This window comes from Arctopsyche grandis, chromosome 7 (genome assembly GCF_051622035.1).
Source record: "Arctopsyche grandis isolate Sample6627 chromosome 7, ASM5162203v2, whole genome shotgun sequence".
NCBI classification, from domain to species: domain Eukaryota; kingdom Metazoa; phylum Arthropoda; class Insecta; order Trichoptera; family Hydropsychidae; genus Arctopsyche; species Arctopsyche grandis.
The window spans coordinates 27,871,612-27,898,072 of NC_135361.1; the positions used below are offsets into that span (position 1 = coordinate 27,871,612).

Consider the following 26,461-nt stretch of genomic DNA (forward strand, 5'->3'; position numbering starts at 1 on the left):
GACAATGTCTATATATTATAGATAATTCAAATGTCATATCAAAATTATTTAATTTGGAATTATGAAAATACACTCTTATTATTTTAAATGTAGACGAGTCGTCGCAAAAATCTCTCGCCGTTGATTGAAAAGTGTTCAGTATTTTAAAACGAATACAACGTTCGCCGACAACAGATTCTAAAAAAAAAACGCCTGAAAAATTCTCACATTTGGGTCAAAACTGCAATTGAATTACACCATAATTGTCATTCTTATAATTAAAATCACATATTCACAGAATATATAATGTATTATTAAACATAAGAATGTATATTTTAAACAAACACTGAAGCGTTCCCGTCCCCACGGACTGTTTGTAATTTGTAACATCAGCCAAACTGACTAGAGGCGTCTCTTTCGTGTACATTATTAGCGCGTTCCGGAACTATCCAGATCCATTACATGTCAGTCGCGCAGCAGATACTTTGCTTTGGCGGTCAGTTTGCGTATCCTGCCGCGACTGGAGACCGAGAGCGGTTCGTCGTCTTCTGGAGCGAAAGCTTCAGTCGGAGATTGGACAGACGCCTGGCTGCTGGACGAATCACGTTCCGGCGAATGGTGAGACGTCGACGGCCCACTTCCATTCTGAACTATAGTTCCCATACCTTGCCTGTACGTCGACAACGTCACTCTTGACTGAAATTCAAAACGGATAATTTAGCCCTAAATTAAAACCCAATTCAAATAGACATATATAGATACATTTACTAGAAGATAAAAAAATGAAATTAACGAATATGTAAAAGATTGACTGTCATTAACACTTTGCAAGCGGGTCACGAAAATTCTCATGTTTACGTAGTCTGCGCTTGTACTGCAGGTCCCGAAAAAACTCGTGTACTTAAAATATTTTTAATCAACGGCATATCTGTAACTGGATATATGTATATTTCGGTGACACGACAACTCGTTCACAGATTTTCCGTAAACCGAGGATGCGCTCCAGGCATTACGTATACGGCCATCTCTTTCTCACCCCGTCTGTTCACCAAGATCTCGTTTACTATGCCATTACGTATGCAGCCATCTCTTTCACAGACCGTCTGTTCACCGATAACAGACGGTGAGAAATAGATGGCCGTATACGTAATGCCTGAAGCGCATCCTCGGTTTACGGAAAATCTGTGATCGAGTTGTCGGGTAACCGTATACTTCATATATGAATGATAAAATAAGAATCTGTTCTATATATTTTTGGTTGGGGCTATTTGCAGGTACTATATCTGCGACAGGCGCAAAGCCTTCTGCGCATGCGCGTGAACTTACATATAATCCGATTATAATTTCTTACATTTAATGTATGCTAGACTTGTTTATTCAATCGTTCATTATACATGAGGCAAATAAATTTCGCACGTTATTATAATAGATTTATATCCTTTAGCTAGTTCGCAGCTTGTACTTGTATGTAGGTATTATACGTTGTATATGATAATAATTTTCTAACAATTAATAATATTGACTAATTTGGATTATATTTTTTAGTCTACGTCACTTTACGAGTTCGAACTAAATTTTAAGAGGTTTAAAACAAAATTTTAACAGCAAACACGCTGACAGTGACAGTTCACGCGCATGCGCAGAAGGCTTTGCGCCTGTCGCAGATATAGTACCTGCAAATAGCCAATAATTTGCATATATAGTACCTGCAAATAGCCACAACCTATATTTTTCTCGTGGAACCATTTAAACTCGTGACATTACTCACACCCGTTTTTTTCAATATTTGCCGTGTTTCTTCCTATTTCACCCCAAAATGAAATCCAGATGTAGTTTTTCGTGAGACGTACGTACACCTTTTCTGTGCTTTTGGTTGCTTTGTGTTCAATGTTATGAATTTGTACAAAAAAGCTGTTAATAAAATTGAAGCTGTGAAATGATTACTAACACAGTATAATTTCATAGCAAAAAATTTACGTTGGAACAGAAAACGCTGAGCAACAAAAAAAATTATCGGAGCTGAGACTACTAATCAATCAAAATTCAATATTGCTGTGCCAAAAGTGAGTTTTTGAATCCATAGTCAGATGTTTTTCCTATTGATTGTGATTTTTTATTGCTTTAAAATACTTATAATTAATTATCTAGGGAATTTTAAAAGTCAAAAATATACTTTTTTACACATTTTGTCTCCAGCTATGATGTATCCGTTGAGTCAGTTTTATATTATACATTTATATTAAACAAGGATTGGATTTTCAATCTCAATATTATCATTTTTTTTTATGTAATCGAACTAATTCAAGCGGTAAATGATTTTAAATTGAGTTAATCAATGCGCTCGAATTACAGTTCAATCATAGTACGTTCAGATATTAAAAAAATAAAGTCAACAAATAAGGAGATTGAAAACCAATTCTTGTAAACGTAGTGAAATATAAAACTGGCCCAATGGATCGAAAAATAAACTGTAAAAAAAATAGTTTCGAGTTTGCTAGATAATTAATTATACGTAAAGCAATAAAAAATCACAATAGAAAAAACAACAGACTATTGATTCTAATAATTACTTTTAGCACAGCAACAATAAATTTGAAATTAAAAACTGCAAAAGCCAGAAATATGTAAAAAATTACGCATTTTTAATAACGCTAAATAGATATCTCACAAACGAGAGGAAACCAACAAAAATCATTTTCATATTAAAATTCAGTGTGACAAATTTAATAAAGATAGATTAGTCTCCACTCCGATAAGTAAAAAAAAAAAACGTGATTTTAATCGAATGTACATTAATTTACCCGCAAAAACAAAGCATTGACGCGTGAATTCTGGTGAGCTCTTGATCTTTTACTGATGGCTGCAATGCTGTCCATGTCTTCTTCGCTGTCTTCGTTATATTTGGGCCTCTTCGATTCCCTCACAGTTCTCCGGACGCGATTAGAATATCCTGACGGACCAGCCTGTTTTGAACCATTCAATCGTTAATACATACATATTCGCTACGTCGATAGTTACAAATGATGCACATTTAAAATATTAACCTGAGATTCGTCATCGGACGGTAATGTCTGCCGTTGACGAAGCCTCGACGCAGTAAAGTTGTTTTGATTGGTTTGAAACGATTGATCGGTTCTTCTGCAATTGAAAGACAAAATAAAATTTTGAATATATATAAATGTGTGTGTGTAAATAATTCAGACCTAATTATTAGTCTTGAGGTACAACATGTTAAGCAAGTTTAAAAAACGCATTATTTTTAGCAATTCCTCACACAATTACAATGAGTAATTTGATCGAATCAAAGATCACACATTCCACGGGTTCCCAAGCTTTTTCCGGTAGCGACCAATGTTCCCTCTAAGCTGCGCACTGCTTATTTACAATTTGGTGAACCCATATAAAATCCAATATATATGTAAACCCCTAATTTGGGAATCAAGACTAGCGCTGAATTGAACTACTCTATCAAGCTGCTCCTTCATATTTACTTCATCTATGTACGTAGTAACAATAGATGAAGTTTTGTGATCATGCGAAAATTCGAACTCAAGATTTTAACCGATTCAAACTCAGAATCGATCACAGATCACGTTTTCATGATCTAGAAAAAAATGTGTGTGTGTCTTGTGTGTGTATTTTGGGGATTTTTTGAACACCGTTAATCCTATCGAATTAAAACTTAGTATTGGTTACTGAAATTCTTATCGATACAACGTAAATTTTTTTCAAAGTTGACCGGAAATGGTACCTCCCCTAATAGGTGTCCTTTTTTTTAAGTTTTTGAATTCAATTATCTCCCAAACGGCTAATCGAATCAGACTGTAATTTTTTTAAACGTAATAGAAATTATAAATTTTATAACCTAATATTTTTATCTGAACCGGAAGCAGTACTTTTACTCTAGAGAATCGAGTCTTTTTATGTTTTGCTCAAAAACCCTTTGGTTTATTGAAATGAAATTTCATATCTACTTTGTTTTTGAGTTTAATGTATGCTATTTACAAACCTCATAGTGCCCAGCGGTCTGTCGTCATCGGAGTCATCATCAGAATCAGCACGTAATTGGAATGAACGGTCACTTTCATAGCGTCCTGCACCTTGCGACGCTACAGAAGCACTAGTATTCGAAGAACTGTCGTCTTCTCCTGCTGCGCTGTTAATTTTCCTGAAAATCAATTTTATTTCATTTATTATTACGAACATTACGAGGGAATATTTTGTTTGTTTGTTTTTTTAATATAAATTAATAACCTCTTTTTGGCTTTTGACCTTCGATGACTCTTTTTCGCCGTCCTTTTCCGTTTATCTTTCTTTTTCTTTGGCTGAAGAAACACACAAAAAAAAAACGATAGTTCAAATCAAATCAAAACATTTCACAAATGTAGAATTTAAAACGTCGTCTAATCACCTGTCTCTTGGAGGAACGATTACGATAGAACAAATCGGCATTTCCATTGGCCCTTTTCGTCGGCTTGTAACTATCGCCACTATCGTCATCATTTTGTCGACTGTCGTCACTATCGCCATCTGAAGTTGTATTATTTTTATCAGCTCTGCCATTCACCTCATACGAATTATCCTCAAGCGACGTATCTTTCTCTCCGTTCGCCTTTGACCTACTACGCTTAGATGACCTCGTAGCTTTCTGCGACGACGTGTGATTGTTCATATTCGCCGAACGTTTTCCTTTACCTTTGCCTGAAACAAACATTTAACAAATTTATTTATTTATAGCAAATTACCACGAAGACAAATTAGTGAAAAATACAAACCTTTATAAACGGGCGCTTCACGCAAAGGTACATCGCTATCCGAACTATTATAATCATCATGTTGTGAAGCCGCATCACCATTGTTAGCTACCACCTGATCATTACTGCTAGACGCGTCGTCGGTATTATAGTCGACCACACGCCTAGTTCTACTATAGGTATTTAGCGTGTTGTTATATCCATTTGGTGGACGATAATCTTCAAAATCCGAAGCACTATCATCGCTCCCTAAAATGTGTATAAAATATCTTTAACATTAAATGTATATATAAATATATATTAGGGTTGCCAAAAAGTATTTTTTCAAGAGAACATGTCCTCTTTTATGTCAAATATGCTCAAAATGTTCTCTCTTTTGATTTAGCAGACTATTAAATATTTTTTAATCATTAAATAAATATTTCCAATTTTTTTATATGGGTAATAAAATAAGTATTTAATTTGGAGTGTTCAAATTGGGTAGTTCTAGGAGTATTGAAAATCAACAAGCCCTTTATTTAAACATCTATTAACACACAGGATACCGTGCGCACAAATTTGTGCGTTTGAAAAACTTCCTTTGGCTACCGTGCGCACAAATTTGTGCGTTGCGTCACTCCTACTTAATATAAAGAAAAAACACGTTGAACCTCGTATTTCTTGTAATTTATTCATATCGGGGCTTAGTAAAAGATGTCGTTGGTGATATTTAACTAAAATAATTTAAAAAAATTCGATATTGAAAAATCTAGAATGTTAGAAACTGGACTATAGCAAATGTACCAAATATTTCTTTGGTTATGCCGAAGATGTCTCAAATTTTATTTTATTTAACTAAAGCGTATAGGAGGTTTGTAAAAATAATAGAACAGATCGTCATCGACCTTCTCAGAGGTTCGAAACCAGCGAAAATTTCATTAGTGTATGAATTTCATATTGTGTTTAAATAACGTGTGTGTGTGTAAATAATAAAAATATGTAGTACTATCAAAAACCATTAAGTGAGTTTATCGATAATATATTATAATATAAAGGAAACTTTTAAATAAATATTGTGTAAATATCTACCAATCAATCAAATGTGAATATCTACATAAGGGGTGCAGTTTGCTGGGTGAATGCTTTTTTTGTGTTTTTAGTTGAATAAATATGTTTGATTTTTTTTATATTCATGTTCTGAAGAAAATATCACCATTGTTTACTATGTGCCCTTTTATATTTCTTCGGTAATTTATTGCCTACACTTGACTCCTGGTTACTAACCACTGCACTAGGTAATAAACACATTTTGGGGGGACCTTTTTTTTTCTCACATCTGTTTTATGTTCCTCTTAGATTTTGCGGATGTCCTAAAATTCTCTCACTGATATTGTTATTTATGACGAAAGAGGATTAACCTTGTTCGATGTCGGCAATTCCAAAGCGCATATGGAATTGCATCTGACTGCATTGTATTTATAGGTTTCAAATAACGACATTTGTTGTTTTTGTTACACAAAGGTTCACTGCTGCTAGATTTTTTTTGTTTATTTATAAAATATGTATATTTGCCATATTTATACACATTTTAATTATTTATTTTATTAGTACGCGACTCACAGTTTGACTTTTACTGATTTTACAATTACGAAATTTTAAGATAGTCCATACGAAACTGCATTTCAAATTTCACTTTTATACGTTTACTGGTAAAAGAGATATGACATTTTAAACAGTTACAGTTTTATGCAAAGATTAGCGCAAATTCTCCCCGCCGCACGCCTGTTTCTTTAGCAATAGCCCGTGGTATCCTATGTGTTAAGGATATTATGTATAAGAAAATTTGAGTGATTAAAATCTGATACAAACAATATTAATTTTTATTGAATACTTTAATAAGTTTATTTGACTATAATTCCGTCACACTATTTCGTAAAACAAAATGCTTCTCAATAAATGACATTTATCTAATGGTAAAGTGAAAGTAAACAAACCAGCAAATATACAATATTTTTTCTGACCATAGCTTTTGATAAATTTGACTTCGTATTAAATTACACGGTACTTTTTTTTTATTGAAACCTGAATTTTTTAACGTTTAAACCGTTTTGAATTATTTGTATAATTTGAAAGTTGTAATATCCTCACGATTTCAAGTCACAAGCCGCTAATGATTACACTGAGCAACAAAAAAAATCACATTTTTTACATACCGGAGTTTGACCCACTGAATTAGAAAATGACAATGATTTTTGCTGGTTTTTTCTCGTTTATGAGATATGAGTGTTTAAAAAATGCGCAGTTTTTACAAATTTTTTGGCTTTTGCAGCCATTAACTCAAAATCTAGTATTTGTGTGCCAAAAGTGAGTACTGGAATCAACATTCAGGTTTTTTTATTGCTTTAAAACACGTATAATTAATTATCTGGCGAATTTTAAAAGTCAAAAATACATATATATATTTTAAATAAAATAAAATATTTTTGAAAAATGCCCTCTTTTTTTTATTTTACTTTCCAGTTGGCAACCCTAATATATGTATATGTACATATGTATATACAATACTGTCATCCAGATCCCTTTGTTTAAAATTTCTAGAAGCCTATTAAAAAATGTCTATTGACTGCATGACTCGCAAAATGGTTTTTGTAATAACAGAATATACTTTTGTTGGAAACGCATTGTTACGGAAATTGGATGACACCACTGCAAACATACAATTCCAAATATTTTCATATAGATATTTGTAATAAATAAATATCAAACCTTGAACCGCTGACGAGCCTTTCCTCTTACTATCCATCCAATTTCCTCTGATAGGACTGAACAACGCCTCAAAGAGAGAAGCAAGCCGGAGAGTCATAGCGTATATCTACGTAACAAACAAAAAAAATCAAATACATTACAAACAAAATCAAACAATCACTAGAGAGCATACATATATAGTAATTAAATCGTCCTTACCCCATTTGGAGCCTTAAGTGAAAGCGTATCACAAAATATTTAATGAAAATATGAATTCGCAATAATTGAACTACAAACACATAATAAAGAGACACACTCACCTGACTTTTTTTGTTCGTATTATACAATTTGGAATTACTAAATATGAGTCTCATGTCTTTGGCAAACTCCATCGGACTGCGATAAACGCCACCTTCCAACCGCTTCTTCACCGTGCTCAAATCCATAGGATGTTTGACGATTTGTTGATATTCTAAAACGTGTGTGCATATTAATACATTGCTGAAATGCTAAGTGTTTTAATATTTTTTGGCCGAGTACCTACCGGGCAATAGATTGACGGATACCGGTTCTCGGAATGGGTACGAATCGGAAGCAGCTATTATACCCTTGAGAACTGACCTGCAGCGAGAGAACCAACCGTTCACTCCTCCTCGATGACCCCGAGTTTTAGAACTCGTCTAAAATGATTCACAAAATGAAAACAAAAAACTAAACAAATGCAATTACATTACTGATAGAGTGTCATAATCTATTCCATAACACACAAAGAATCAAACAGCACAAGAAAAAAAAATGCAAGCAAACCTGTTTCGATAGAGGCACGTCAGAATCTGATGAATTGTAGGAATCCATAAGATTGTGGTAAAAAGATTGAACATCAACCTCCATCGGATACCTAAAAACATACGCCATTTAATCGACATTCGACAATGCAAATCAATCATATAGCATGTACATTACAACATTACAATCACCTAATGATTTCGAGACACAATTCCGTGATGACTCTGGCCTGTTTGACTATCGACGTATGTGGCAAGTTAAATTTCTCCGCATTAGTGGCAAGATAGCGAACGTCGAACTGCGCTGAAGTAACCCTCCTATAGAAATGATTCTCAAAACGAGCCTGAAATTTTCAACCAAAGATTTATATACAAATTCAGATCAAAATAAAAAAAAAACAGAATATATGAAAAGATACGAAACCTTAATAGTAGATAAATCGATAGGATATTCAACGATGTAAGCATACGTTGGATAAACGTTCAAATCCACAGGAGCAACAAACGGCTCAGCGATCGCCAATTCCATTACCTGAAATTCAAAATCAACCATTAATAAAATCAACGATAATGTCATAAGCGTGTTTACGAATTGAATCATTCACTTGATCGATTCCGCGTGCGATCATCGAACAAGCCTCGTCTCTGTCTCCACCGGGCCAGTCTTCGAACCGCGGCCGATACAGTAAATTCTCCAACTCTTCGGGAAGCACGGCGACCCAACCGCCGACCTCCTGAGGCAGTCCTGATGAAATAAAACCCCATAATTAGCACATAATTAACATTTAGCAAATACGTAGAGCGGAGGGAAACTCTTACTTGACTCTTCAATCGGTTCCAAATCCCACGGACTCATCTGTTCGAATTCGCCGTTATCCCAACGCACCCTGAGACTCAAAAAGTGATTCTTTTCGTTGGCGTTATCGTCATCGTCGGAAGAGCTGTCCGATCTCGTATCGCCGCCTTCCACAATGGTGCCCATCCACCAACCGTCATCAATCATACACCGAAATCTGAAATTTTGCTTCGGTCATTCCTGCACAACGTTGACCGAGTATTTATTACGACAAATCGGAATACTTACTTGTCATCGGTTTTCCACTTTCTCTCTATTGCAAGTTCGTACATCTGACGCAGTACAAAAAAGTCTAAAACGTCTGGCATGTCGTGGTAGCGGACTGTGAACGAGCCCCCACGATCTAGAGCCAATTTTAAGCAGACTAGTCTAGGAGGACGTATAACATACTTAATACCAATTACTTTAACGGCTTCACATTCCTAAAAATTAACATTAAAAGATCATTTAAAAAATATGCATTTATTTGAAACGAATTTATATTGTAAGATAAGTACACACCATTAAATCCACTCGTTCCCAAGGCTTATCTCTAGAGCTAACTTTATAGATATTCTTTTCGGTGACTGCTTCTAAATATCTCGCGTGACCCTAAAAAGTTCAAAATGTAGTCATTTATTTATTTAAATTTCAAAATGTAGTCATTTATCTCAACTGTTGCAGCAACGATGGGCATGATGTATTACCACGTAGAAGATGGAGAACAAAACAAATTAATGAAAAGTTTCTCCAAAGTTCAAGGAAATTATGCTCAAGCATGCCCAAAAGGAAAGGAGTAGGGTAGAAATATGGGTAATAAATACCCATACTCTTTCCTATATAATATCATAAGTTACTACTTAAGTATTTTAAGGATTATACAATAAGAAATAGTGCTATCCATAGTTATTATACTAGAAATAAGAACAATTTAGTTGTAGGTAGAGTAAGGAAAAAGAAGACAGCTGGAGGTGTCTTTCACAGGGGTGTGCTCTTGTAAAATGCCCTCCCTGAGTGTGTCAGGTCTTCTAAGACAGTGGATGCGTTCTTGCGAGGTGCAAGGAGACAGTCCATATAAATTTAGTATATATACAATTTTAGAGTTAAGTAATAAATAATGTATTTGAGTAAAAATAGAAAGTGTGTTAAATTAGCTATAACAAAGAAACAAAGAAATGCATTTTGCACTTTCTCATTCATTAGCGAGTAATTTGCGTCATGCGGATTCCACACAATCGCATTATACTCTAGCTTGCTTCCCACAAGCGAGTAGAAAAGCAAGCGAGAAGACAAAGAGCTGGAGAATAACCTAGCATATCTCAAAACAAATCAGAGTTGACGAAAGGAAACGTCAGCAACTGTCTTGAGGTGGTTGTGAAAGGCGAGTCGAGGAACAAAAGTGATACCCAAATCAATCATAGATTCCACACGCTTCAACGGATCCAATGAAATATTCGTGTAATTTTAGACCTAAAATAGAACTGAAATCTAAGACAGCGATAATATCAGCTTAAAGAAGAGAGGCTTGCCTCTCATCCTTGACAGAAAAGAATAATTTGAAGTCGTCAACAAACAAGAGACATGATGCATTGGAAGAAAACTCTAGGAAGGTTATTTATAAGAATGGTAAATAGTAAGTAATACCTGATAGAATTAATATATGTACACATGTGCATAAATAGAAAATTCAGTAATAAAAATCAGCACAAATAATACATATATATATAGTTTACATGTATTTGTGTTTAAAAAAAACAAATGAAAAGTTTCAAAAATCCAATGACCGACTTCACAGATAGGATGTGATCAAATCTTGATGTGTTCATTTTAATGTTAGTATTCACTAACATTAAAATTAGATAATATTGTAGCGTGGACGTGTAGAGGAGTGTCCGAGATCGGACTGAAGGACGCAGCTTATGTGACAGAGGTAATTTATTGTTATTGATCCTTTGGCCCACCAGCTTCGATTGAACCACAGTCCAAAACCGCCTAACATTTATACCCAAGTATGTACTTTCAACACAGAGAGATCATTGGTTGATGGGTCGTGAGACCGTATGGACTGTAGTATACAGCTCGTTTATACACTGAGGTGATCAGCGCTAGTAAACCAGTGGTTAACGAGCGCCAGCCACTGGTCTAATCTAATCTCTACATTACAATATTATAAATATTAACGAGAAAAATAACGTGCGATAGTTAACGATCACGGGACCAGTTCAAAACAAATTGTTTACCTGTTTAAAATACATGCACTCGTCGCCCATTTGAGGATGGTAGGGTGCTTTCCGAGGCAAAACTGCACACAGCCATTCCGAAGGTCGGTACGGTTCGGGTATTTCATCCACTTTTGGCAGAACGCCGTTCTCTTCGACTTTCTTTTTGACTGCTTGCGGTTGTCTAAAAAAAATCCATTCATAAACATACACATACGTTACTTAAATGTTGGATAATTAATAAAATATATTACGTTTGTCTAGCCGGCTTTCTTTTTGATCTTTTCGGCGGTTCCAACGGGACGCCGGGTTGATCTGCAACCCAATCCGAATACTCCGACGAACTGGAACTAAAAACACTTGTAATACTATTTGCAATGTAATGAAATTTTTATACATGTAAAGTCATATTGATTTACTTTGAACTGTCATCGTCTGTATTATCGCTCTGAGATGAATTAAAGCCGCTATTGTCTGACAGGGATATACGCACTGATGAGTCCGAATCGGTCTGCTGTGGTGAAGCAACTTCAGGCGGTTCCTAAATATTAAAAATCCATTATAAATAATATAAAAGACTAAATTCAACTTCAAAATAAAATAAAAAAATATACATCATATTCTTGCTGTCCGACCGGTTCCGCTTTCCTCCGTGGACCGCCTCTCGTTCTTCCCCTCCGACTAGGTCGTTTCCTTTCATTCGCATTGCCTACACTCGTGCTGATCATCAAAGGACGTCTGCGCATTTCACGCGCATACCATGACATTTCCATTTGAGTCAATTCTTCACTGTTAAATAAATGAGATGATGTAATTAATTATAATGAAATGACTAAAATCAAAGAGTGCTAATTTCAAGCAGAAAGGTTTAGAAAGTTTTAAATACAACATACAATGTATATTCAAAAATTATTGTCCAAACCAGGCTAATTAGTGTCTCTTCAATGTGATAATTCGCAAAATAATAACTCAATTTAGCTTACATGTTGAGTCTCCTTGCAGCCAAAATTGGAGCTCGAAGAGGTGTAATTAGGGGTCGCCCTCCTCGGAGCACGAGATCACCCTGCTGCCAATCTCTGTTAACATCGTCGCCATCCTCGTCGCGATTCGCTTCGCCGAGACGTCTTTCGTAATGCCGCTGCTCGTCATTCGAGTGCGAGCTCTCGCCCGGCAAAGAGTTCTCGGCCGAGCGTGATGTCTCCGCCGAACGCGAAGACTCAGGCAAATGAGCTGCATCGGAAGATCGACCACCGTCACGTGACGGATAATCGACGGAGCGGGGCATCAAATTGTGCAGTCTATCGGCAGACTCGTTACTTCCATGAGGCTAAAATAAAAAAAAAAACGATAACATAAATTCGACACGATTAAACCATCATATTACAGAAATTCTTGTACACGTACTTGAGCTTGTCCGTCGTTATTATTGAGGACTATCTGCCTCATAGCTAGTGCAATCATAAACGACACATGAGAGTGTGGAGTGTCGTGTAACAACACGTTACCTGAAACGTCTACATTACATTAATATGCGCCGTGATATATGAATTGACAACTTAATATAGTAACTTTAATTACCAGAATTGTCTGGTACTAATTGATCGAGTGAAGCATGCTCACGGCCCGGTACAAGTCTCTGTAAATACGGCGGATGAGGATTGCCTTCTACATCCACGAGAAACGGAGGGGACATCAAATGAGGTGGTATACCCGTTTGCTCGTCACAAACTCCACCCAAATTGTCCCACATCAAAGGACGATAATCAGTGTGAAAAAACAATTCCCTGGGTAGCTGGAAAAAATTCAAAAACATATCTTATTAGTCTCATTTAAACCACTACATTGCTAGAATAATGTTTGCAATTCTAACGCCAGCAAAAATACTAGTAGAAAATTTATAGTCAAGCATGATTTTGTTAATGTATTCCAATAAAATTAGCATTCGACATTTTCAACCATTATACATAGTACTCTTGTAGTATTGATATGTGTCACGTTCTATTTATGTATATATATTTTATTATAATAAATACATTAAAAAATGGATGAAAACAATAATAACAAATTAATGGCCGATGTGACTTGACAGTTTACCCCAATGCGTTACCTTCGGTTTACAGAAAATAAATAGTTATCAATCATTCCATAAACTTCAATTAGACTTGTGTTGAATCTCATGAAACTGACCACTTCATCAACAGGACAATCAAACAAGTCCAAATGGTCACCTGGTCACATTAAGGAACCAGACAGCCTGTCTACAAGAGACAAGTTGCCAAAAGCAGACATTCTCGCAACAATAAGTTGGAAAACTCGACGATGACGCAAAGCTCTACCACATTCAAGAGCCAAAAATTTAATCTCCAATAAAATTGCATTTAATACTCCAAAGAAGTATTTGGAAATAGCAACAATCCATCTCAAAGATAGCGAGTCGAAGCCTAAGATACCTTGTAAAAAAGCTGTGGAAAATAAAAACGGGTAATATTCGTACTTTCTCATGTAAAGGCATCGAAGAAACTTCTTTTGAACTTTTTTTTCAATCAAGAGATAGAATTTCGCTTAACTGAGACTCCATATGACAGACCCAAACTCTAATATGCCCCAAACAAGAAAACATCTATATAATTCCATACAAATTAATCAGAAATTCAATACACAATCCGAAAGCAACTTAAGTGTACAGACTTAAATATTCATGTCCTCAAAAAAAGAACCGCAAGCACTGATGAATAATCTGGACATGGATCAGGAATGACACATCATAAGAAACGAATTCTCCACACACGAGACATCTAAGACTTTTCAATATTTGTAGACATAATAATTCATAGATACTAACAATTTGGAATAAAGGATGTCCTTTTCCAAGTCCCAACATCAGAATATGTCCGTGCGAATCAGTGGCGGCGACTTTCGTCCCATCGGGACACCACTTTGCATCGAAGACGGCAGCATGTCCCTGGCCATCGATATCATTGGAAAACGAATTCAGCGTCACCTACACACGAGACATTCCAGAATGATTAGAATATTAAAACGTATCAATACAAATCCCCAACAATACACACCCCTTTCATGATGTCCCAAATGCGTATCTGACCGTCGTGACCTGCCGATAACAGCACGTCAGGATGCGAAGGATGCGCCTCGAGGACATAGATCTCATCAGTGTGACCTCTCAACACACGAACCAGCTTTCCCGTCAAACTGCACCAAACCTACAGACACAATAAAACCATGAAAATTGTATAATATTACATACATACATATTACATATGCAATGTAAAGTTACCTTTAAGGAGTAGTCGCTAACGGCCGTAATTATATAATTATCTAAACAGTCCCATCCGACCATAGTTACCTTTATTTTTTTACTATCTTCAGGATCGACAAACTCCCTGCAAAATTTTCAACTGTCATTAATCACTCGACCATCAATTACTTTGGAAAGTGAAATTATTCATTTAATTCAGTTCAAAACAGATTTGCATCTCTGATATGCGGTACTTATTATCGAAGTAATAAACGATTCCGTTCATAAATATACAGTAAGTAACACATAAATACCCGACTAAAGTGTCAGTCATGTTGAGTTTGGTGTGCCTCCACTGCATGGCATGCAATTGCCACATGATCGCTGAGCCGTCCTTTGATCCGGAGACGAAACGCAGGCCCGTATGTGCCCATTGTATCGAATCGACGGCATCGGAATGAACGGCAGTCTATGGAGATTTTTAAATGAATTGAATTAAACGTCACCACAGTCTAGCTTCGAAATATAGAAGACGATATTCACCTCAAGTATTCTCCTAGGTCCACTCTCACTCATCATATACACTCGCACGTGATGATCGGCTGAACCTGCAGCGAGGAAAGCTCCCCCGGGTGACCACGCTGCGCAAATCATCTGACATGATCCCGGCCGCATTCTTTCGATATACTGAACAGGCTTTGATCTAAAATCAACACAAAATTTTAAATAACAGTAGAACCACACAGGCAAAGTCGATTGACGCATTACAGAATATTCCATTTGTGTGTAACACAGAGTTAATAAATATATTAATTAATTAAGATTTATTATTTGGTGTTATTTGAAGAGTAAAATGTAATGTAACTAATAACACTGAGCAACAAAAAATCACGATTTTCACTTACAGGAGCGGAGACTAAACAATCTTTACTAAGTTAGACCCACTGAATTCGAACATGATAATGAATTTTGTTGGTTTCAGATATAAGCTTTTAAAAAAATTGCGCAATTTTTACAGATTTTTAGCTTTTGTAATCATTAACTATTGATTATGATTTTTTTATACACATTTTTTTCTCAGGCTATTGTGTATCCTTTGGGCCAGTTTTATATTTCACCACATTTACAGGGATTGGTTTTCGATCTCAGTATATTTTTTTTTTATCTGAACATACTCATTCGAGCGGTAATCATAGCAAAAATCATGGTCATATTCGAATTCAGTGGGTCAAACTTAGTAAAGATTGATTAGTCTCTGCTATGATCATTTTTTTTGTTACTCATAAACGTTAGGGGACCTGAAATTTTGACTTTCCGACTCCTTTTTATTATTTTCTTTAGTTAATAGTATTACGGTATGTGTCAACTAGTCTCCAATTTTAAATTTTCTTTATAAAAATTAAATTTCTATATAAAAATAAAAATTAAAAATTTAATAAAATATGATTTTAAATTATATTATAAATAAAATCGTTGAATTGCACGTATTTTGATGTTTTGTGGCCAAAACCGATTGTTTCCTCCATCTGATACTGTTATTTTTATTCTGATTTTAACTCGCTTTTTTCGCATCGATTTATCTGAATTTATTATGAAATTCATACATACTTACTTTATATTTATACCTATTTCATTACTAATAGCAGTTCTTTACCAATAGCATTTTCTATTTCATTACCAATAGCAGTTTTCATTTCGAAAACTGCTATTATTTTTATTTCTAACAATTTTATATGTTGGCAAGAAAAGTAGATCTTACTAAAATCGTTTGTAACAAGTTGTAGTCGGAAAATTTTAATCTGACTCCACAGTCCTGGATTTTACTTAAATAAAAACTACCAGCCCGTTAAATGGGATCACCCTTTACTAATTACTTATGTATAAGACATAATATTAGGTTTTAAATTTTGTAACTGAACATAGTATTTAAAAAAAAGGTTCTAAAATGTGTGTATAAGCTCAACTGAAGCCATCACAATGACATTTAGGCAAGCCTAGTCTATCGGCATTGTCATATTGAAAATCATATGTACATAATAAATAAAACTCATTCAATCAACTGATTGTATCAGTAATTGCCTCAACTTGTGACTAAAAATGGAAGAATGAGTCCATTTGATCTCCGTATACGATCAGGCCTAGTAAATTTGACATTTAAACACAAATTAGCAGGCTCGATTCTATGACATTTAAAAAAATCAATTACATAAAACTGGGTTTTCCATCGTCCGCCTGGCTGTACGTCCAAAAAGCAACCGACCCGTCCGTTGAAGTGGAAACCAAGCAGCTAAGATCTCCGGAATGTCCAGGACAAAAATGCACTGAAGTTATCATACCGCTGTGACCTGAATTCGAACAAAAAATAAATAAAAACATTATCGATGGGACAAACACGTACAATATAAGGCGACGGCAAGTGACAATGTCTACCTTGCAATACGGCTATGGGTGCTGCCGTTTGCATGTCCCACACTCGGACGTGACGATCTAGAGAGCCGGCAGCCACTAATAAGTTATCGGTATCGACTGCGATGTCTGTTATTTCTGAAGCGGCCCCGCGCAACGTTCCAAGCAACCTTCCATCGACTGCGCTCCATATTTTCACTAGCAAGTCGTCTGCACCCTTTGTAGTAGTAGAAAAATAAAACAATATAAATAAATTAAATGTCTATGTGTCAACCTTCTAGAAGGCAAAATGTTCTTAGTTCATATTAGAATGTATCATGTATTGAATTAAACCGTGCAGAACAATGACAGTGTAACGGCTAAAGAAGGTCCACTTCCAGAGCTTTTAGCTTAGAAAACATGGTAGATCAGACTAAAACTTCCAAATGATTTCAGTTGCAGTTGAAGAAATTACACCACATTTAAATTTTATATTTACATAGATATATTACCAGGAAGGCTTGACAGGAAGACGTCAATGCGCCTTCCTGGACAATTAATTACAAATAATGCAGCATTTTTATTACATAAATCACTGTATTTCGAGAATGAATTAATTAATTAATTGAGACATCTATGGATTTTTAGACTTTTACATCATTTTTTACAAATTGTATATACATTAATATGTACAGGTAGGATGATTTTTTTTGCCAATTTTAAGGAAATGTTTCAACAATGATCAGATAAAATTGGCAAACTCTGATAAGAAAAGATCGACTTGGACTCACAAACATCCAAGTCTAACCAGCAGTATATTAAAAATTAGCCCGGGATCGAACCCAATAATCTCTTGGTGCTAAACATAAACGCAACCACTGAACTATACTGCTGGCTAATGTACGAGTGATGTAAAGCTACACATACACACATATAATATCGGTAAACATGTGTCATCGATCAGCTAATAGTCTGATTTACCATATTATTAATATCGGTTATCAGTTATCTTTGTCTTAGTTGTAATTAAAATGGGAAATGATTTACAAATACGGTACATCTACAATGTATACTAACGGTTATAATGTAGCGGCCACTTCGATCGAACAGAACACAATAAACTGCGCTGAGATGACCGAGGGTCTTACGCTGCAGTTGTAATGATCCATAGAATATGGCGGGTAATCTCAAAGGGCCACCTCCAGCTTTATGATGACCGATGGATCTCGATAGTAATATATCCACTGGAAAAAAATAAAATAAGAAACGTCTCACCATATAAATTAGATTTTGATGATTTGCAATGTTCAAACGGTCAACTCACAAACATTATTTTTTTTCTTGGGGAGACGTTTTCTAAATAGAGAACTACATAGTAATGATTGTTTCGGCTTATCAGGCGGACACTTTATAAACGCTTCGCACAGCGACAGCAAATGATCGTTGGCCACCGATGAGTACTGCCATTCCTGCAATTTACAATTGTTTCAATTAATGTGTGTAAAATTTCATGATAAACTAATTTAAGTTACGATTATTTAGTATAGAATATAGATTAGAAATTATACATCGATTATTTATTTATTTATTTAACGTTTTTTGACCATTATGGCATTACAGGAAGAACCTAATGCGCCACAATGGCCTACATAATAAAATAAAATAAGAGGGAGAAAACAAAAATAAAATAAAAAATTAATAGATACAACAAAAAGCAAACACCAAAAAATTAAAAAAAAGAAAAGTAAAAAAAAATAATACAGCATTTAACACAATCATAAAAAACTTTATAGTAATTAAAATTTAAAATAAGAAAAAATACAAATAAGGAAATGTCTTGCACCTGCAGCCTGTTCCGATAAATAAGAACAAGCTACAAATACAAAACATCCCTTCGAGGCCCAAATGGAATAGAGTAGATTAAGATTACACTCATTAAGATCACATTCAAATTAAGAAAGTAATGATGAGCGCAGCTTACCAGATAAATATGTTAACATAATATCCGATAATCTACGCTCACCTAGGTGGAAAATATCGCATTCAGGGACGGCAGCAACGATTTCATTGAGAAGTCGAATAGCTCTTGGTACGGGAGCCATTCGAAAAAGAGCTGTTTGAGCAGGAGATACAACCATCAAATGATGATATCTACCACGCACATAATTATTAGGTACATAAAGTCCCAACTGTTCCAGCAACAACGGGCATGACGTACTACCACGCAGTAGCTGGAGAACGAAACGAATTAACGAGAAGTTTCTCCGAAGTTCAAGGGAATTATACCCAAGCGTGCCCAAAAGGAAAGGAGTAGGATAGAGATATGGGTAGTACCCATACTCTTTCTTATATAGAAAACGAAGAAATGCTTTTTGCACATTTTCGATAATAAGAGAGTAGTTTGCTTCATGCGGATTCCACACACTCGCATTATACTCTAGCTTACTTCTAAAAAGCGAGTTGAAAAGCAAGCGAGAAGACAAGGGGTTGGAGAATAACCTAGCATATCTCAAGACAAATCCAAGTCGACGAAAGGAAACGTCAGCGACTGTCTTGATGTGGTTGTGAAAGGTGAATTGAGGATCAAAAGTGATACCCAAGTCGACCATAGATTCCACACGCTTCAACAACACGGATCCAATGGAATATCCATGACAATAGAGCGAATTCGCACGTCCATAACTCATAATGGCACATTTACTAGTATTCAGTTCAAGCCCTAAACTGGAATTGAACTCTAAAACAGCGTTAATATCCGCTTAAAGGAGAGAGGCTTGCCTATCATCCTTAACAGCAAAGAATAATTTAACGTCGTCTGCAAACAAGAGACATTAAGCATTGCGTAGTACTTTAGAGAGGTTATTAATAACTAATATATAGTAAAGGGCCCAAGGTGGACCCCTGAGTTACACCAGATCGCGTAAAATATGAAGGAGATTCATAAATACCATATCTAACAAATTGCTTCCTATCACAAAGATTATAAAGCCTCTCATTGTCGGTGAAGGTTTACATATGTATGTATGAACATCAGGCCAGAGCAAAAAACGCAAATTTTGGATTTCGTAGTGGAAAACTTAATCGTATCAAGGATACGTTAAATAAAAAAAAACGTTGCTTTTAAACAATGTCCCGTTGCCTCCAAACAGTCGACTTATCTAGATAAAAATTTAATAAAAGTAAGTTTTTTCATGTATGTATCTCTTTTTAGATGACAGTTTCTATTTTTAAAAATAAATAAATGCTAAATATTCATAGATTGCAGTTTAATTGAGTCGATAATGATTATTTGGTACATTCCATATGGAAGCATTCATACTCCATTCGCACATGCGCATTCACGCATTCATACGCATCCATGTGGAATGTACCAAAGAATACTGTCCGTACTTGCAGGATACCTGCTGCTGCCGGTTCGCGCTGGATAGGTATGAACAGACCTTTAGGCGTTGCTTAAGTTAACGTTGAAAGCGGGAAATCACAAATTTTTCTTTTTTTACATAGATATATACCAGGAAGGCCTGACAGGTAGACCCCAAATACCTTCCAAGACAATTAATTACAAACATTGCAGCATTTTTATTACATAAATCACTGTATTTCCAGAGGCTAAAGAACACGAAGTTAATAATTAATTAATGAATTAATCCATTGAGACATCTATGGATTTAGACTTGTACATAAATTTTTACATTTCTTCTAATATATAATTTCGAAAGAGACTTTGTATGTATATAAGTATTCACCACTGTGCATTTTTGCATGTAACTTAGTGTGACAGAGATTTTTTTACCTGAATTCATGGTAATTCCATTGTGAACCATCCATTCGCCAGATGTTAAATCATAAAAATAATCCCTAAGCCTTTTTTGACGATTTTGTGACGATCTTTCGACTGGTCAACACGGGTAGTGACTTCGTGCCACTTTACAAAGAAATAACTTCCTTTACGTCTTCAAGGTATGTCCAAGTTTTTTTAATTGTATTGTATATATCCTAGAGAATTATGTCGTGATGTTAGATCTTGAGTTATTTTGTATTTATTTCTATTACACCTAAAATACTGGTTGATTCATTGATGAATCTGTTTATATTACAAATCCTGAGCGAAGCCGGGTAAAACAACTAAATCGAATTCAGATATTTGTGACAGTGGGTAGGATGATTTTTGCCAATTTGAGGAACCGTTTCAACAATGAAAATTAGATAAATTTGGCAAACTCTAATAAGAAACGATCGACTCGGAGTCACAAATGTTCAAATCTAACCAGCAGTATTAAAGATTAGCACGCGATCGAAGCCAGTAATCGGTGCTAAACATAAACGCCACCACCAAGCCATACTGCTGACTGTATTGTGATTCAGTTTTATTAATCAAATCTAAGTCGAAATTGAACTCGAAATCGAAATCAAGATCAAAATCGCAATCGAAGTCCAAATTGATATTTTATTTTTTTACCCATACAAACACCCATTGCGAGCAAAGCGTGCTTTGTATGGGGATGTTTGGACGAAGCAACGATATTGAATTCTTGTTAAACACTCAAAACTAATAATCAACCTCATTAAAATGCAATAGGTGAATATTGAGCGTTTATTATTTATTTAAATATTAAAAAAAGCGTAATTTTTTAAATTTTCATCGAGAATTATCGTTTGGTTGGAGGCACAGGATATTGTTTAACCTTTGAATGCTGACCAACGCTGATCGGCGTATTGCCAACAAATCCATGAGCCTAAAATACGCCGATACTACCCACTAAGCCTTTTCAAGTAGGATTGAAAAAAAATACATTGAACATGGGTCGTGTAATGCGTGTCATTCATTTGTCAACGTTTATAAAGACTGGTTTACACTGGAATTTCCGAATTTATAACCATAGCATAATTTACAGATAGAAATCCCTAACTGCTGAGTATTTTAGATTGTGGCTTGGCATTTAGATTGTGAGCATTACATCGTAACAACAATGAAGAAGATGGAACTAGTTTTGGAAAAATACACTCATTAATAGACTTCTTTTGTCCATTTTATATTGTTGCAAGATATATTAGAGAGTCTAAACCAGAGAAATGTTATAATAATAGAAGTGGCTTTAGGCGATATATTGTTGTCAAGTGACGATTGTCCACAGACATTCCTGAATAATATTAGCATTTTAGTATTTGATGCTTGGTGCTCGACGTATGTCCGATAAAAACTTCTAGGGCAAGGGCAATGGGCAAGTGCATCGTTAAAAATTGCACGATGCATTCACAAAAACACACAATAAACAACGTGGGATACATTTTTATAAGTAAATTGATCATTTAAGTAACATATTATTCAATTAACATCATATATGTTAATTGAATAATTTCATGAAAGCGTCATGGCGACAGCTAGCATTCGGCAATAGCATACGCATCGTGTACAATATTGCGTAGTTATGGAAACGGTACGCGTGTTATTGAAACAAGAAATGTATTCGAAAGGGCGCTTCTATTATTATAACATTTCTCTGGTCTAAACACACCTTTACAAAACTCGAAATCCTCGCCGATAGTTATCTAGGCTAGTGATCTAGGGTTTGTTTGGATTGGCTACAATTTTTATACCTGCTTTCTATTGCATTTCTAAATAATTTTAGTTGGAAATGTTGGCGAAATTATCAGCGTGGCGAACTTTCAACAGAATAGACGTCAGCACTCAAAGGGTTAAAATCAATGATATTTTTTTACAGTCCAGTCCGTTTGAAGAAAATCCAAACTTGTTTTTCGCTGTATGTATATAATACATATATATAATTTAGGTACCTTTTAACATTTCACGGGCTGTGGTTTAAGTTTACACTCACAGTACAACAATCGTTGTGCACATTTAGCATTTTCATAATAGTGAAATCTGACATGTATGCATTGGCTATTTGTGAACCATTTTAGTACTGATTCAGTAATCGAGTAATTAACACGTATTTTGTGATTTCCTATCAATGCGTAATATAATCGTTTCAATAGTAAAAGTGAAATATGCAGAAAAAATATATATTTAAAAATTTAATAGAAGTATGCATTTTGTCCGAGTATGCATTTTGCAAATATGCAATAGAAAAAAAATCAGTCAATTGAATGTTTAAGGTTCTGCAATTTTGGGTGACGAGGTTTTGCATTCGAAAATAATGCTTTTTGATGAATTGAAAAGAGACAGCTCTTGTATACGGAAGATACTTTATTTTGATAGGGTATCTAAAGTGTATAATCATATAAGATTATTCTATTCTAAAATGTTGAATTTGCATTTTACACCTGTCTTACATTACACCAGGTATTTGCTGATTATGTAATTGGATGCTTTAATTCAAGTCGTACGATTAGAAAGAATGTTCAGGGCCGACGAGAAGGAGGGGAATTCGGGGTAAAGTTCCAGGGCTCGGATTACTTGAGGGGCCCCGTGTTGGAACGCCCGACTGAACGATTTTGATATTTTATATTATTCTACATAAAAAAACAATGTATTTATTTAATGCTAATCGTTTATTATTTTTCAATCCACACATTCTTTGTGTCCATGTGAAATCGTACCTGCTATATCATACTTTCTTATTAAATTATTTTAAAAAATAACAACCAACATATGTAAGTATTTTTCTAATAGTTTTGATAGATTTTTCGCATATTAAAAATATATATATACGATCATTTTTTTTTTTAGTTTGTCATAGGGCCCGAAATAATTTTTCATACGGCCCGGGATTCTTCTCGGCGGCCCTGATGATGATGATTGTGATAGCCATTGAGTTATTGAGATTTCGATAGAAACAATTTTAATTTATCAAAAGTTAGACATTAGAATTATATAATAAAAAAGCTTTCTATTATGATGGGCTCACACGAAGACCCGGAAATCGCCTCATCCTACTTGCAAGAAAACCTCAACCGAATCCAAAAGTGGTTGCAGGTATGGAGAGTGCGGGCAAATGAACAAAAGTCTGTCCATGTAACCTACACAATGAGGAGGAAGACTTGTCCTCCAATAAAGTTGAACAACGCAGTGATCCCACAGGCAGAGGAGGCAAGATACCTGGGCGTGTACCTGGACACTACTGGCTAATTGGAAGGAATTCAAAACTGACCACGGAAAACAAACTCTTGGTTTATAAGGCCATCCTCAAACCAATATGGATGTACGGGATACAGCTATGGGGGTCAGCGAGCAAAACGAACGTCGAAATAATCCAAAGGTTCCAGAACAAAATCCTGAGAATTATACTGGACGCCCCCTGGTTTGTCCCGGACGACATAATCCACCGAGATACGAGGATGACAACGGTCATTGAAAGAGTTAAGTTCTGCTGTCTCAAAATATAAAGAAAGGCTTAGGAACCACCCCAACAGTCTGGCCAGGGAGTTATTAGATAACAAGCCAATAAAAAGACTCAAGAGAGGTGATCCCTTGGACCAGTAACAGAGAGTGAATTGCCAATGGGCATTTCACCCACAAGCTAGGGAATAAGAAAGGAAAGAAATGCGCCGAATGTCACGAGGACAAATAGCTGCATGTAAATTGGAAGAAAAAAAATTATGATACAATAATTTTTTGCATAAATTTGAAAATGAAGTACGTTTGCGAGTTTACAAAGTTATATTAAATAAAATCTATTTATATGTACATAATAGTAAATATGATTTTGTCTAATTTTAAATATTATTTTACATATTTCTTATCTACGTATGTATGTATATATACATATTATATGGACGAAGAAGATTAAATCACCACTCTTATCGTCTAGAATAAAATTGAATATTATTATTGTGAAAATAAAACAAAATGTTTATCGATATTATTATCGATATCGATTATCGTATTATCGATAAACGCGGCAATGTATTCGGCGCAATTCAAATAACCGGGTCGACCAATAGGAGCGGGCGACGTCGAGCGTCGGCCAATCAGAAGCGGCGACGACAGCGCCACGGGTCGGTCTTTCCGCGCGACAGAGACACACTCTGCACGCGTAGCGAGTGCGAAAGAGACGGCAACACGATGAATTTCAATAATTAGATTTCGGTGGCGAATTTTTGTTTTATTTTCGCGCAAAATTCAAAATTTGACCAGAACTGTCAAAAATGGGTGCACACAACACTTTTGCGTGATATTCCGACAATTTTACATTTAGGCACTTTTTGAAGATTTTTTATCGTCGAACGGTCGTATTTCGGTTTACGGAACGATAGCGCGCGTAAACAAACCGGGGAAACGTCAAAAACGGGGTCACTCACCAGCCCTTCGAAGGTTTGGTCGTGCGGCCTCCCCAGCCAGTCGAGACGCGTCGGCAGCACCTGCGAAGTCGAGAGAACGATTAGATACGAAATAAGATCATATGGCGGTTTGACAGAAGCCACCACGTGTGTTGAACACGCGCTACACAACATAAACAAGCGGCGCGTCACGCTCGAACATCTGACGCGGTGGACCCACCTTACTCCTCGTGAGTTCGTCGCGCAGCGCCTGCGAACAAAGCAAAATGTCGATGAGATGGGGGTTTCGAATGTGGGGGGGGATTGGGGGGATCGATCGGTACCTGTCCGGCGGCTTGCAGCGGCCCCGACGACAGCAACTTGGCCACCAAAAAGTAGAGTTCTGTAACAGAGAGGCCATTGTGAGCGGTGTCAATGAAAGGGTGTAGTGTGCGGGGGCACGTGTGGGTGTGGGTGTGGGTGTGTGAGCGACCTGCGGCTGCGGCCGAGCGGCTGTCGGCGGCTGCGCCCCCTGGGGGCTCCATAGGACTCGCGGCGGCGGCTATCGAGCCCGTCCGCCCGTCACCTGCCCCGCCTCCCGCCCCCCTCGCCCTTGCTGCACCTAACCACGGACACGGCAGGCCCCTGCTTTACCGACGCCACTCGACACTCGACACTCAACCTCGACGCTACATATGTACCCTCGCAGCCACCCAACCGCTCGCACTCTCCTATGGCCCATGCCCAACTTGCAAACCGCAAACTTCACTCACGACTCTATTTTAATTCGCGTTTAATTGCTATTTTATATATTTTTGATCTACGGAAATCATCAATAATTACTGAATAGCTGAATAGCGTGCACTTTTAAACATTGTCATTTTCATAATTGCCAGCAGTATGGCTCGGTGGATGCGTTTATGTTTAGCACCGAGAGGTTACCGGGTTCGACACCACGCTTATCTTTAATACTGCTGGTCAGACTTGGATATTTGTGACTCCAAGTCGGTCGTTTCCTATTAGAATTTTGCCAATTTATCTGATTTCATTATTGAAACGGTTCCTCCATCAAATTGACAAAAATCATTCTGACTCCAAGTTGATTGTTTCCTATTAGAATTTTGCCAATTTATCTGATTTCATTATTGAAAAGATTCCTCCACCAAATTGGCAACAATCATCCTATCTAATGTCACCAATGTCTGAATTTGATTTATGTACAATATGTAAAAATGTATGTACAGTTAAAATCCATAGATGTCTATGAATTAATTCATTAATTAATTAATCGTTAACTTCATGTT

General features: G+C 36.0%; 1 protein-coding gene across 2 annotated transcripts; it reads right to left on the bottom strand.

Moving 5' to 3' along the window:
* On the bottom strand, nt 1-25,856 carry BRWD3 (bromodomain and WD repeat-containing protein). Of its 2 annotated transcripts, none has more exons than XM_077434770.1 (37): nt 25,651-25,856; nt 25,502-25,560; nt 25,399-25,428; nt 25,200-25,259; nt 18,262-18,406; nt 18,015-18,181; nt 16,983-17,175; nt 16,759-16,897; nt 15,096-15,255; nt 14,867-15,021; nt 14,592-14,697; nt 14,368-14,517; nt 14,139-14,297; nt 12,875-13,088; nt 12,701-12,801; nt 12,280-12,623; nt 11,911-12,085; nt 11,716-11,837; nt 11,551-11,646; nt 11,318-11,480; nt 9,600-9,689; nt 9,327-9,520; nt 9,062-9,255; nt 8,848-8,987; nt 8,667-8,774; nt 8,435-8,586; nt 8,265-8,355; nt 8,002-8,137; nt 7,778-7,929; nt 7,479-7,584; nt 4,755-4,982; nt 4,391-4,680; nt 4,234-4,304; nt 3,989-4,147; nt 3,024-3,117; nt 2,781-2,942; nt 1-675 (listed from the first exon to the last, which is right to left on the bottom strand). In XM_077434770.1, exons 1-37 carry the CDS (start codon nt 25,700-25,702, stop codon nt 445-447), a joined length of 5,388 nt encoding a protein of 1,795 aa, XP_077290896.1. In that variant the 5' UTR covers nt 25,703-25,856; the 3' UTR covers nt 1-444. The 2 variants fall into 2 exon arrangements, with proteins under 2 accessions (XP_077290896.1, XP_077290895.1); XM_077434769.1 differs by having other exon boundaries at nt 12,701-12,810.
* Nucleotides 25,857-26,461: the final 605 nt, after the last annotated feature.